At 65.4% G+C, this 13090-nt stretch overlaps 1 protein-coding gene across 2 annotated transcripts in view; it reads left to right on the forward strand.

The window, feature by feature from the left end:
• RADIL (Rap associating with DIL domain) overlaps nucleotides 1-12059 on the forward strand; it is an 84758-nt gene extending 72699 nt beyond the window's left edge. For both annotated transcript variants that reach the window (XM_043915377.1, XM_043915378.1), the window contains 9 exons: nucleotides 3402-3514; nucleotides 3761-3998; nucleotides 4501-4673; nucleotides 8442-8592; nucleotides 9332-9522; nucleotides 9623-9974; nucleotides 10682-10821; nucleotides 11175-11314; nucleotides 11736-12059. In XM_043915377.1, coding sequence (XP_043771312.1) covers nucleotides 3402-3514; nucleotides 3761-3998; nucleotides 4501-4673; nucleotides 8442-8592; nucleotides 9332-9522; nucleotides 9623-9974; nucleotides 10682-10821; nucleotides 11175-11314; nucleotides 11736-11841 — 1604 coding nt within the window. In that variant the 3' untranslated portion in view covers nucleotides 11842-12059. The remainder of the gene's footprint in view (nucleotides 1-3401; nucleotides 3515-3760; nucleotides 3999-4500; nucleotides 4674-8441; nucleotides 8593-9331; nucleotides 9523-9622; nucleotides 9975-10681; nucleotides 10822-11174; nucleotides 11315-11735) is intronic.
• Nucleotides 12060-13090: the final 1031 nt, after the last annotated feature.

The raw sequence follows: 13090 nt of genomic DNA on the forward strand, positions 1-13090 counted from the left end.
GCCCCCGCCCTCCAGCCCCGCTGAGCTCCCTGCCTGGGCCTGGCCGCGCCGACCACAGCCCCTCCTACACGCGGCCGAGGTTCAGAGACAGGGGCGCTGCCCGCGAGAGAGACGAGGGTGTGATGGGAGACTCAGACGGAAACGCGGAGAATTGACGAAAGTGGCGTGAGTGCTGAAGACGCCCTGTGGGAAAGGGGCTCCCGGGGGCGGTCCGCAGGGCTTCACGGGGAAGGTGGTGTCTGGCCTGGCTCTGAGGCGTGCGGGGTTTCAGCGGATGTGTGTCTGACGGGGCTGGGGCCCTGGCGGGTCCCGGGACGGAGCGGCAGGCTGACCGCAGGGCTGGGCGTGCGGGCCGGGCCCCAAGAGCTCAGTTTCGGCCTGGACAGGACCGTGCGTCCCTCCCTCCTGCCAGCCTCCCTGGAGTGGCGGCTGCCCAGGGGCACGGCCCAAGGTCCGGCTGCGCGGGGCTGTGGGGAGGCCGGGCGGCAGTACGGGTGCCCGTGGACTGACCCAGCCCTGTTCCCTGGGACGTGGCCCCGGGCTCACGTCAGCCTGAGGCCCTGGCCCCGACGCCCCTGCTGGACCCGATGCCAACCGGCCTGGCTCCTGGAGGACGGGCTCGTGGTGGCCAGGGGCGTGGGGCGTGGGCAGGCTTCACGGCCCCACTCTGTGCTCAGCTGGCTGCAGGGGCGCCAGCCGTGGAGACGGCCGAGGCGCTGGAGGCCTGGCCGAGCTGAGCCGTGGGGGCCTCGGCCCTGGGCGGAACCCGCCGGCACTGGGGAGGTGGGTCCATCTCCTTCCCTGTGGCCAGTCTTGCTTTCTGAGGCTCTGGGGGCCGGGGGGCCTGGGCCCGCGTGGACGCCTGGTGCGGGCCGTGGCTCCTTTGTGTCCGCGGGTCTGCGTTCCGGGCCCGCCGACCTGGTGCTTTGGTGCCTTCCCCTCGGGTGGACGTTGTGCACCTCGTCTGGTGGCTCCTGGGCGCTTGTCCCTGAGGCCGCCCGTCACGGCTCTCCCCCACCCCGCCAGGCTCCTGCAGGCCGTCAGCCTGGGGTTGGTCTCCCCAACCCCACGTGAGTCCCACCGACGCCCCTCCCTGTCTCATCATTTCGGACGCCGTGTCCTGCAGAGGGACCCTGAGTCCAGCTCACGTTCATAAAGCAGGGGCTCCGCTCCCTTGGCGCGGCCTCCGCTCTCAGGAGGAGATACTTTTGGTCCAAGGCCAGATGTTGTGTCGCCTAGTCGACGCTGGGAGCGGGGGTCCAGCCTCTGCGCATGCCGGGGACCGGGGCAGCCACAGCAGGGCCTGAGCCCCGGAAACACGGTCTGGGGCATGTGGGCTGCAGAGAGCATGGGCAAGAGCCCCAGCCCAGAGCCGAGGGCGGGTCGAGGGGCGCCGGCCCCCTGCCCTCCAGCAGGAAGCGTCCATGGGAAGGACGCTGGGGCAGGACGTCACATCCTGAGCGCTGGGAAGAGCTGTCCTTCCCAAACACTCTTTTCTGCCTGAAGCTTTTACCCAGAGAGCCTGTTCACATGGGCAGATAAAACGTTAGCCCATATAGGGGGTGTTTATGTTATTCATTTAAAATTCTCCTGTAAGATTCGGAGGTTCTGCCTCAGATCCGAGATGTAGGGGGGACGTCCTCAGGGCCCAAGGGCTCAGGATGCGGGTTGGGGGAGGCCGAGGCTCCTGGCCCTCTGACAGGCTCGTGTGGGTGTTGGCTTAGTTGGAAACCCCAGCAGCCTGCGCCGTGGGTGGAGGGGCTCCGGGGGGTTTCTGGGCATCTGCTGGGGGCCGCCCTGGGGTCGTGCTCTGTGGGTCCCCAGCCGCCGCCTCTCCATTGGCTCATCCCACCGGAACCCCGGCACCCACTCAGGGGTGTAGATCTGCCTTCTCAGATGAGCAGGCGGCATCCAAGGCTGTAGGACGCAGGCCTGGGGCCCTCAAATCACCCCACTGGCTTCTCCCCCGAAGCCCAGTTCAGTTCAGTCGCTCAGTCGTGTCCGACTCTTTGCAACCCCCATGGACTGCAGCACTCCAGACTTCCCTGTCCATCACCAATTCCTGGAGTTTACTCAAACTCATGTCCATCGAGTCAGTGACGCCATCCAACCGTCTCATCCTCTGTCGTCCCCTTCTCCTCCTGCCTTCAATCTCTCCCAGCATCAGGGTCTTTTCCAATGAGTCAGTTCTTCGTATCAGGTGGCCAAAGTATTGAAGTTTCAGGCCCTTCTGAAGCCCAGGGAGGTTCTCAGATGAGACTCCGGGATGGAGCCTGGGGGCCCCGCAGGCCTCTGGCTTCCTGGTCGGGTGGGTTCTTAGGGTGCGAGCCATGGGGTGAGGGACCCCGAGTCCTTGATGGTGTGTGGTGATGTCTGCAGGGCGGGTCTCTAATGGGCTCACACTGTTTGCTCTCCATTTGATGAGCGGTTCCAGCCCCGTACGCCCGGGGGGCCTGGCTTAGGGCTCACGTTGATTCCTGGGCCCCCTCCCACCCTGAGAGGAGATTCCCGGACGTGGGTTCACACTCTGCGCTGATTAGAAGGCGGCGCAGGGCGCACAGCGGAAGGACGGCCTTGCGGGCAGCCTCCTGTCTTCACAGAGAGAGACGGGGGCTGAGCGTGCAGGCCGGGGTTGGGGTCCCGTCTGGCCCTCTCTGCCCCCAGGGCACCGTGCGCTCGGGCCTTCCTCAGGTGGCCCCACCCTCGGGGCCTCTGCTCTTGGGGACCCTGTGGCCGGCCTGGCTCTTGGCCCTACTGGAGCCCTTCCTGGGGGGAGTCGCCTAGAACCGCTCACACCCCGACCCCGGCTGCTGCCCAGCCTGGAAGCCCTGCCCACACCCGCCTGCTGCCCGTTGGACCCGAGGTGCTGAGGGCCTGGGGCCTCTGCCCTGTGCTGGGACGGCGCGGCTTCCTGCGGGACGACCGGGGCGCTGGGGGCCGGCGGCGCACAGGGGCCGTGTGGGCTCTTCTTGGAAAACACACTGCTCTCCCGAGTGATGGTCTCCGGAGGAGCGTTGGCCCGTGCTCTCTGATCTGGGTCCCAGTGAGAAGTGACCGGGGCCGGGTCGGCTGTCGCGGGCGCTGGGTCCTGACTGAGTCCTGAACCGGCCCGTTCACGAGCGCCTGCCGCGCTGGCCCCGGCTCAGCATCCAGAGGCGGGAGGCACGGGGCCTGGGTCCCGGCCGCCTCGGCCAGCTCCTCAGGACGCCGGGCCCGGGAGAGGTGTGGCAGGCCGGTGCCGGGAGGGTGGGCTGCCCGTGGCTTTGGTTTATCTCATTCTCCAAGCCCAAGAGGAGGCGTTGGGCGGAGCTCTCAGGAGGCCACGGGGTGGTTCCGGAAGGTTCCCGTCTGTGTCCCCCAGCCCGCACCCTGCCCTGGTGACGGTGCCGCTCTGCCCGCAGGCTCCAAGGAGTCCCTGTTCTCCTGCGCCCTCACGGCCAGCGAGGAGGCCATGGCGGTGCTGGAGGAGGTGGTCCTCTACGCCTTCCAGCAGTGCGTCTACTACGTCTCCAAGGTACCGCGCCACGCGCCCGGGGCCTGAGTGCCGGCCCCCGGCCCCGGGCCCTCTGCCCCCCGGGCCCCGGCCCTCCCGGCCCCAGCACCCCCGTCCCCTCGCTCGCTGTTCCTCCATCGAGTGAGCCCCCCGCGTCGCTGCTCTGGGGAACAGCGGCCCCGCCCGTCCCGGCCCCTTGCGGGCCCCCGCGGCTCCTGTGGCCGGGGCGGGCCCGGGCCTCTGCCAGCCACGCTTCCCTCTGCCCAGTCCCTGTACGTCTGCCTCCCGGCCCTGCTGGAGTGCCCCCCGTTCCAGTCGGAGTGCCGGGAGAGCTGGAGCTCGGGCCCCCCGCTGCCCGAGGAGCTGCGCCGCGTGGTGGCCGTCTACCAGGCCGCCCTGGACCTGCTGCGGCGGCTGCAGGTGCACCCCGAGATCGCCGCGCAGGTGCTGGCCTACCTCTTCTTCTTCTCGGGCACGCTGCTGCTCAACCAGCTGCTGGACAAGGGTGAGGGCGGGCGCACGCCCGGGGAGGCCGGCGGGCAGGCGCCCCGGCGGGGAGGTGGTGCGGGGCCGCCCGGCAGCGAGTGCAGGCGGCCCACCGGCCTTTCCTGGTTCCTGCTCTCCCCACTCGGCCCCGGGCCCCTGAGAGGAGGGGGCGGGCTCAGGGAAGTGGCGTGACCTTTGACCCAGCCTCACTGGTGCCCAGATCTCCTCTGTCACCCGGCCCAGGCTCAGGGTTGCCAGGATCTCTGGCTAAGGAAGCACTGGGGCGTGGGGCCGGGCGAGTGGGGCCAGCCCACGGGTTCTCCCGCCTCCCCCACGGGGTCTGGGAGCAGGTAGGGAAGCTGGGAAAGTGATGAAAGGTCTCCCGTCTGTCCAGAGGCCTGGGTGGGGGGGTGGGGAGGCGACAGGGCTGGGGCCCCACCGGGCTTGTCTCCCTTGGGGGAGGGTGGGCCTGCCTGCTCTGCGAGGGCTCCGTGTCACCCTCCCTCCATCCCTCCCCCCAGGCCCCTCTTTGAGCTGCTTCCACTGGCCCAGGGGCGTCCAGGCCTGTGCCCGCCTGCAGCAGCTCCTGGAGTGGACCAGGAGCGCCGGCTTCGGAGAGGCGGGGGAGCACTTCTTCCGGAAGCTTTCCTGCACGCTCAACCTGCTGGCCACGCCCAGTGCCCAGCTCATCCAGGTGAGAGGGGCTGGGGGGCGGTGGTCGCTCTGGGCTCGGCAGCTTGCAGTCCCTGCATGTGGGCTATGTGTGTGCCTCAGCCGTGTCCGACTCTTTGGGACCCCATGGACTAGTCCACCGGGCTCCTCGGTCCACGGGATTCTCCAGGCAGGAATCCTGGAGTGCGTCGCTGTGCCCTCCTCCAGTTGCAGCCCCCAGCCCCCAGCTGTTCCCCCCGCAGGCAGGGTGACGGCCCAGGACGTCTGCGTCTCGTCCCTGACCTACAGCAGTGGCCCAGGGGGCCCTGCTGACAGGTGGCGGTGAAGGACCCGAGGTGGGGAGGTCACCCCGGTCACCTGGTAGCCCCATCTAAGCTCAGAAGTCCTGAAAACTGGGAAAATATTTGCAAATGATGTGACCGACAAGGGCTTCATTTCCAAAATCTACAAACAAGTCATAAAGCTCAGCATCAAAAAATAGCCCAATCAAAAATATGCAGAAGACCTAAATAGATAGTCTCCAAAAAGGACATACAGATGGCCAAAAGGCACGTGAAAAAATACTCGACGTTGCTGATTATTAGCGAGATGCAAATCAAAACTACAAAGAGGTATCACCTCATGCCTGTCGGAATGGCCATTGTTAAAAAGCCTACAACTAAGAAATGCTGGAGAGGGTGTGGAGAAAAGGGCGCCCTCCTGTGCTGGTGGGAATGTAAATTGGTGCAGCCACTATGGAGAACAGTGTGGAGAATCCTCAAAAATTAAAAATAGAGTTGCCATGTGATACACCACTTAATTCATATGCTAGCAAGGTAATGTTAAAAATCCTTCAAGCTAGACTTCAACAGTGTGTGAACTGAGAACTTCCAGATGTTCAAGCCGGGCTTAGAAAAGGCAAAGGAACCAGAGAGAGATCAAGTTGCCAGTATCCGTTGGATCATAGAAAAAATGAGGAAATTTCAGAAAAACATCTGCTTCATTGACTATGTTAAAGCCTTTGACTGTGTGGATCACAACAAACGGTGGAAAATTCTGAAAGAGATGGGAATACCAGACCACCTTATCTGCCTCCTGAGAAATCTGTAAGCAGGTCAAGAAGCAACAGTTAGAACTGGACATAGAACAACAGACTGATTCGAAATTAACTGGAGGACTTTAAGGCTGTATATTGTCCCTCTGCGTATTTAACTTGTGTGCAGACATCATGCAAAATGCTGGGCTGACTGAATCACAAGCTGAAATTAGGATTGCTGGGAGAAGTAACCAACAACCTCAGATATACAGATGATACCATTCTAATGGCAGAAAGTGAAGAACTAAAGAGCCTCTTGAAGGTGAAAGAGGAGAGTGAAAAAGTTGGCTTAAAACTCAACATTCAAGAAACTAAGATCATGGCATCCAATTCCATCACTTCATGGCAGATAGATGGGTAAAAAGTGGAAATAGTGGCAGATTTTCTTGGCCTCCAAAAGCACTGTGGATGGTGACTGCAGCCACGGAATTAAAAGATGCTTGCTCCTAGGAAGAAAAGCTATGGCAAACCTAGACAGCATATTAAAAAGCAAAGACATCACTTTACCAGCTAAAGGTCCATAGAATCAAACCTACGGTCTTTCTAATAGTCATGTATGAATATGAGAGTTGGACCATAAAGAAGGTTTAGTGTTGAAGAGTTGATGAATTTGAATTGTGGTGCTGGAGAAAACTCTAATTCAGAAAGACACATGCACCTCAGTGTTCATAGCAGCGGTATTTACAACATCCAAGATAGTGAAACAACCTGAGTGTCCACAGACAGAGGGATGGGTAAAGAAGATGTGGTACATGTATATAGTGGAATACTCCTGAGCCCTAAAAAGAATGAAATAATGGTATTTGCAGCAGCGTGGATACAGCTAGAGATGATCCTACTAGGTAAGTCAGGAAGAGAAAGACAGATGCGTGTGCTATCCCTTGTATGCAGAATCTAGAATAAGATACAAAGGAACTTGTTTTCAAAGCAAAAACAGACTAGCAGACATAGAAAACAAACCAGAGGGGAAAGGGAAGAAGAGAGAAATCAGGAATTTGGGATTAACAGATACAAACTACTCTACATAAAATAGGTAAAAACAGCAAGAATTTTCTCTACAGCACAAGGGGCTACACTCACCATAATGTATAAACCATAATGAAAAAGAGTCTGAAAGAGTCACACATGTATGATCTTGTATGTATAAAATTACTTCATACCAGCAATTAACAGAGCACTGTAAATCAACTGCACTTCCATAAAAGGAAAAAAAGGCAGAAGAGTGGGTCAGAGAGACAGGGGAGGCGGCGGAGGACGGGCCGGGGGCGCGCAGCGGCCTGCAGGATTCGGGCGCGGCCCTCTGCCGGCGCGGCGGCGGGACCTCAGCCCTGCAGCCACGGGGGCGGGTCCTGCCCTGGCGCCGCCGGCGGAGCGCAGCCCCCGACGCTCGGTGTAGCCCCGGTTTAGCCCCTAGTCTGGCCCCGAGACCCGCGAGGCTGTGCTTGTTCTCGCTGCCGCGTTCGAGCGCACTTGCTACAAGAGCAGCCGGAGACAGGGTGGCAGCTGCCCGCCTCCCTCACTTGCGCCGGGACGCGGCCGCCACCGGGGGGGACGCGGCCGCCACCGGGGGGGACGCGGCCGCCACCGGGAGGGACGAGGCCGCCACCGGGAGGGACGCGGCCGCCACGGGGAGGGACGCGGCCGCCACCGGGGGGGACGCGGCCGCCACGGGGAGGGACGCGGCCGCCACCGGGGGGGACGCGGCCGCCACGGGGAGGGACGCGGCCGCCACGGGGGGGGACGCGGCCGCCAGGCCCTTTCCTGCTGGGCGGCGGGCAGCCCCGTGGGCTCGCTCCCTGCCGCCCGCAGTCCTGCCCGAGCTGTCACTCACCGCCCGGCACCGTCGTTTGCCAGCCTCGAGACAGACCGTTTAGGGAGAAGAAGCTTGTCTGAAAACCGCCGACATTCTCGTAAAGAGGAGGCAGAGTATCCGTAACATAATGACCGGATGCTGTAAATGAGAGAACAGAAAGAATTCTTGGAAGTTAAAACTGCGACAGCAGAGATGCAAAGTTCAGTAGCAGAGTTGGAAGCTGAAGTTTGGGGAATTTCTCAGAAAGCAGAGCCTGTGAGATGGGAAGGAGGTGCCCGGCCGTCGGGCGCCCATTGACTCCCTCGCTGGGTGCGGGGTGCAGTGAGGATGGGGCCGCCCCCATGCAGCTCAGGGCCCCCCGTGACCCCACCCAGGCCTCTGATGTTGGCAGGGAAGTCAAGCGAAAAAGGAAGAGAGGAGGAAGGTAAAGGACAGTTGGTGAGACCAGAGAGGCAGAGAAAAGGGGCCAAGACTGCGCCGGACGCGCTCCTGCAGGCTCCCTGGGAGGAGACCCATGTCCCGGAGGTCACGGGCATGGCGGCTTCCCGCTTCCCAGGAGCGGACGCACAGCCGCCCCCCAGGTTCCCCACGAGGGCCTCCCGCCTGGAGTCCTGAGCCCTGGTGGCCGGGAGGGCGCTCTCCCACCCCGGACCCCCGGGCCCCCCAGTGCCGGCCTCCCCAGGAGGCTCCCCCCGCAGAAGGCAGGGGCGGTCTGAGCGTTCCCGGGAGCCCTCCCTGGTCCCCATCACAGCCAGAGCCGGTTCCCTTGCAGACCTCACTGTCCGCCTGGCCCCTGAGGGCAGTGTGTGTGCTGGGGGCCCTGGGGGCTCCCCGGAAGGCAGGCCAGCCCCCCTTGCATGGGGTGGGCTCCGCGGCCTGTGACCTGGAGCTTCTTGTGGCAGATGAGCTGGGCGAGCCTGCGGGCCGCCTTCCCCGCCCTCAGCCCCGCGCAGCTGCACCGGCTGCTGACCCAGTACCAGCTGGCCTCGGCCATGGGCCCCATGAGCGCCTGGGAGCCGGGCGCCCAGGACGGCACCGCCGCCTTCAAGTCAGGTGAGGCCCGTCCGGGGGGCTGGGAGCTGGGGCATCATCCGTGGGCTCCTGGACGCCCCGTCTCCGGGGGGGCAGGGCAGGACCCCCGAGGAGGAAGGCGGCCCGGGGCTGGGGCTCCCCTTGGCCCCCGAGGTCTGGGCTCGGTCACAGGTCCCCTCTGCCCCTTGGGGCCTCGCGCAGCGCTCGGCCACCAGGCAGGGGCAGGCTGTCCACACCGGGCAGCTCGATGAGCGCGGTCCTGAGCACATCCGCCGTGTGCACACGCTCGCGCACACGGGGACAGACCTACACACGTGCTCTCTGTGAGTCAGCCGAGCTGTCTCATCGTGAGCAGAATGTGACAGATGGACAGGGTAGGGTGGGCTGCAGACAGAAGGGGCTTCGCCCCTGTCTCCCCCTCCGTCTCCCCCCCCTCACCCGGGCTTGGATTCTGCACGGTCCCCCCTTGTACGGGGTCACGTCCGAGGCCTGCGAGGGGGCTCTGTCTGGGGATGGGGAGCCCCGTTCCTGGTGTGGAGGCCAGCACGCAGGAGGGCCGTGCCCGTGGGTGACGGTGTGGGGTGCAGTCGGCATGGCTGTGGGCGCCCCCAGTGTGGGTGGGTGCTGGGCCAGGGGCACCAGGGAGGGTGTGGGGCGCACGTTCCCCCGGCAGACCTGCCTGGGGTCCGGTCGTGGCGGGTGGGGCGCAGGCAGCGCCTCCTGGCCGAGGTCACAGCCCCTCGCACCCCCCCCCCCCCAGAGGAGGTCCTGGAGTCCTACGAGAACCCCCCGCCCATCGTCCTGCCGAGCGAGGGCTTCCAGGTGGACCTGGACGCAGAGTGCCCGGACGAGCGCGTCTACCAGCACCTTCTCTATATCCGCCACTTCTTGTGCAGCTTGCAGAGCCAGCCTGGCCCCAGCGGAGCGCCCGCCCGGCCTGAGGGCCTCCAGGTGCCGGGGATGCAGCAGCGGGGCACCCACGACTTGGGGGGCCCCTCTCTCCCCCTCTCTGGTCCACCGCTCGGGGCTGAGTGCTCTCTCGTCTCCCCAGGGCCTGCACCACGCCGGTCCCGAGGGCCACCCTGAGGCCCAGAGCTTCCCGCCGGCTTCCAGGGACCCCAGCGGGGGAGACCGAGAGGCTGGCCTGGAGCACCCCCTACCTCCCGTGGGGGGTCCCCGGGCACAGGGCCCCCCAGGAAGGCCGCCTGGCCGCCCGAGCCGCGGGGGCCCCCAGGCCGCGGACCCGCACGGGGACCCCTCATGCCTGCTCACACCCCCAGGCACGCCGCTCGGCCTGGAGCCCGCGGCCCCCGACTGGCCCGAAGGCGGCAGCGCCTGTGGGAGGGTGCTCCCGGAAGGCCGGAGGACGGGGTCTGGCGGCCCGCGGGGCACCTCCCGGGAAGGTGAGCCTGGCCCGGCCTCGCAGGTCCCTCAGGGTCCTTCCCCCGCGGAGTCGGGCGGCATTTCTGGCTGGGCTGTCAGCGTCACCCCAGAGCGCCTGTCACCCTGGACAGACGGCCCCGGGGAGGGGGCTCGGGGGGAACGGACGGCTGCTGATGTGTGTTCAGCCCCGGAGCCAGTGCGAGGCCCGCGGGTTGGGAGGATGGGGGAGCGGAGGGCCCGGAGCCCTGGGTGCGTGTGTGCTCAGGCCACTGGCCGGGCTGAGGGCAGTGGGAGGCAGACTGACGAGTCGTCGGTGCTCAGCCGAGCTGGGTGGGTGCCCCGCGGGCAGGGTCAGGGGACAGGGGTGCGCCCGAGGCAGGACACCGCTCAGGTGGGCAGCACGGCTGGGCCCGTGGGGAGGACCGGCCATCTGGGTGGGGAGCAGCAGGGCCGCCCCTCAGGAGGGGCAGACGGGGATCACCGCTGGGGGTGGGGTGGGGGAAGAGGCGGGTGAGACCCCGAGCAGAGCCCCCGCTCAGCCTCCTGAGAGGGGCGGGGTCCCACGGCAGCACGGGCGGCCTGCCTGCCCCAGCGGGCTTCCCCTGGACCTTCGGGAGCCAGTGTCCTCTGGAGCAGCTGAGCCGGACGTGGGTCCTGGACGTGGGGCAGACTCTGGACAGAGGCCTGAGCGGCCGCCCCTCACCCACAGCACTTTCCGCTTCTACAGGAGACTGTGCGGCCCCGGAGGATGAGCCCCCTCCGGCCCCGTCCAGCCGCAGCTCCAGCACCGACGACTTCTGCTACATGTTCGTGGTGGAGCTGGAGCGCGGCCCCTCGGGTCTCGGCATGGGCCTCATCGACGGGATGGTGAGTGGCCGCCCTGTGCGCTCCGGGCTCCTCTCTCCACCGGACAGGCCCACAGCCGGGGGGTCACGACGGGGGGGAGGCCCGCGACCATGGGGACCGGGGCCGGGGCACCTCCTGGGACTGGAGGGCCAGGGGTGGGGCGATGGGCAGGGTCTCCCACCTGCACCCTCTTCCTCGGGCGTCTGTCCTGGGCCCTGGCCGCAATGGTGACCCGCGCGGCCCTGCAGACACACCTGTGACCACAGCGTGGGTGTGTGAGTGTCCCCAGCCCGCCTGGGGAGGTGTGGAGGTGCCTGTGCTGGGGCCCCGCGGGAGAGGGCCCTCGGAGCCCTGAGGCTGCCCGTCTCCCGCAGCACACGCCCCTGGGCGCCCCTGGACTCTACATCCAGACCCTGCTCCCGGGCAGCCCCGCCGCAGCTGATGGGCGGCTGGCGCTGGGAGACCGCATTCTGGAGGTGAACGGCAGCAGCCTGGCAGGCGTCAGCTACCCGAGGTACCCGCCCCGCCCCACCCCGCCCGTGGGCCAAGCCTGGCTGCAGCCTCAAAGCCCAGCAGCGGGCCCTGGTACCAGCCGATTTGGAGACGCGCAAGTGAGGCGCAGCGTCGCCTCCTGCCCTTCCTTCCCTGACTCGCCCTGATGCCTCCCTGGTCCCCACCCAGGGGCTCAGATGCCTCGGGGGCGGGGTGGGCCCCGGAGTGGCAGGGCGCCCCGGCTGTGTGATCCTGGAGCTCGTCCCACTCGGGGGGCGCAGGTTGCTGTCTCTGACTGTCCCCTCCGGACAGCTGGTGGGTGGAGGCTGCCCCCCCCCCGCCCCCGCCCCGGGCACCTCCAGGAGGCGCCGCCCGCTGGACCAGCGCTGAGTCCTCACTGGGCAGGCTCATCTACACCGGCCGCATCCCTTGGCTCCTTTCAGGGCGGTGGATCTGATCCGACACGGAGGCAAGATTATGCGGTTTCTGGTTGCCAAGTCTGACATGGAGACGGCCAGAAAGGTCCGCTTCCGCACGCCGCCCCCCTAGGCACCCTGCGCGGTGGGCCGCCCGCCTGCACTGGGCCCCGCGCGCATGTCTTGGCCAAGCTGTTCCTTGCGGGTGCGCCCCCTGCAGGACACCCGCAGTCCCTTCGTGTATGTTTTATTTATATGACAGATAACAGTTGTGATGTTTGTTACAGAGCTTTTGTGTTTGAAGATTTTAATGGAAAAATATAGATTCAATAAACTATCTTTCATATTTCAGAGGGTGGCAGGGCATGCATCTGGGGAACACCATGCTGGTCCCCAGAGGGGCCACGGGGGCCCCTGGATCTGCTCCTGTCCCTGCTGGTGTGGGAGACCCGTTGAGGACACGGGGTCCCTGGGGTGGTGGGATGGTTCTGCCTAACTCCGCGTCTGCCCTCCGCCCGCCCCAGACGAGGAGCAGCAAGCCATGCCAGGCAGCCCCCTGCCACGGAGGGAGTGTGAGAGCCGCCCCCTCAGAGTCGGCTTTGCGTTTGGGGCGCCGCGATCAGCACGGTCCCGAAGAAATGGTCTAGAAACCTTGGAAGGCTATAAAGGGGGACTCTTGACCCACTCTGAGTGCTCAGGCCTCCCCGGGCCTCGCCCCTCGGTGTCCTCTCTGCTGCGGCTGGGCCCTAACACCAGGCTGGCCGGCCCCGGCTCTCTGCCTGGCCGCCTGGCGTCCACCCGGTGGCAGGCCCGCCTCCTGCCCCAGCAGCGGGGCTGTGCTGGTGTCACGGTGAGGCGCTGGCCGTCTTCAGCAGGCTCGGCCGCGTCCTCACTGGGCGCGGAGCCCGGGGCTGGGCTCTGGGCCCGTGTCCTCTGACAGGCACGCAGACTCTGGGGACGAGGGGTCCTGGCCAGTCCGCTGCAGACACAGCGCCTACGTGGACAGGAGTCTCCTGCGGGGAGCAGCGGCCCAGTCAGTCCCAGGTGGGTCCCAGGCCCTGGGCCTCAAGTGCCACGAACTCCCTGCCGCACCCTGGTGAGCGGGTGGCCAGGGCGGCCCTGCTGGCTGCTTTGTATCGGGCATCGGGATTCTGACTGCCTTGAAGCAGCTCCCCAGGCGCTGGATGAGATGCATTTCCCCTGAATTTTATTTATGTTTGGCTGTGCTGGGTCTCTGCTGCTGCCTGGGCTTCTCTCTGCGGGGAGCGGGGGCTGCTCTGGTGGCGGCTTCTCGTTGCAGAGCACAGGCACTAGGGGCACGGAGCCACCGGGATGCCTGCATGAAATGTACTTGTAAAAAGTCATTTAAAATGCATGCTTGA

Source organism: Cervus elaphus, chromosome 10, assembly GCF_910594005.1.
Source record: "Cervus elaphus chromosome 10, mCerEla1.1, whole genome shotgun sequence".
NCBI lineage: Eukaryota > Metazoa > Chordata > Mammalia > Artiodactyla > Cervidae > Cervus > Cervus elaphus.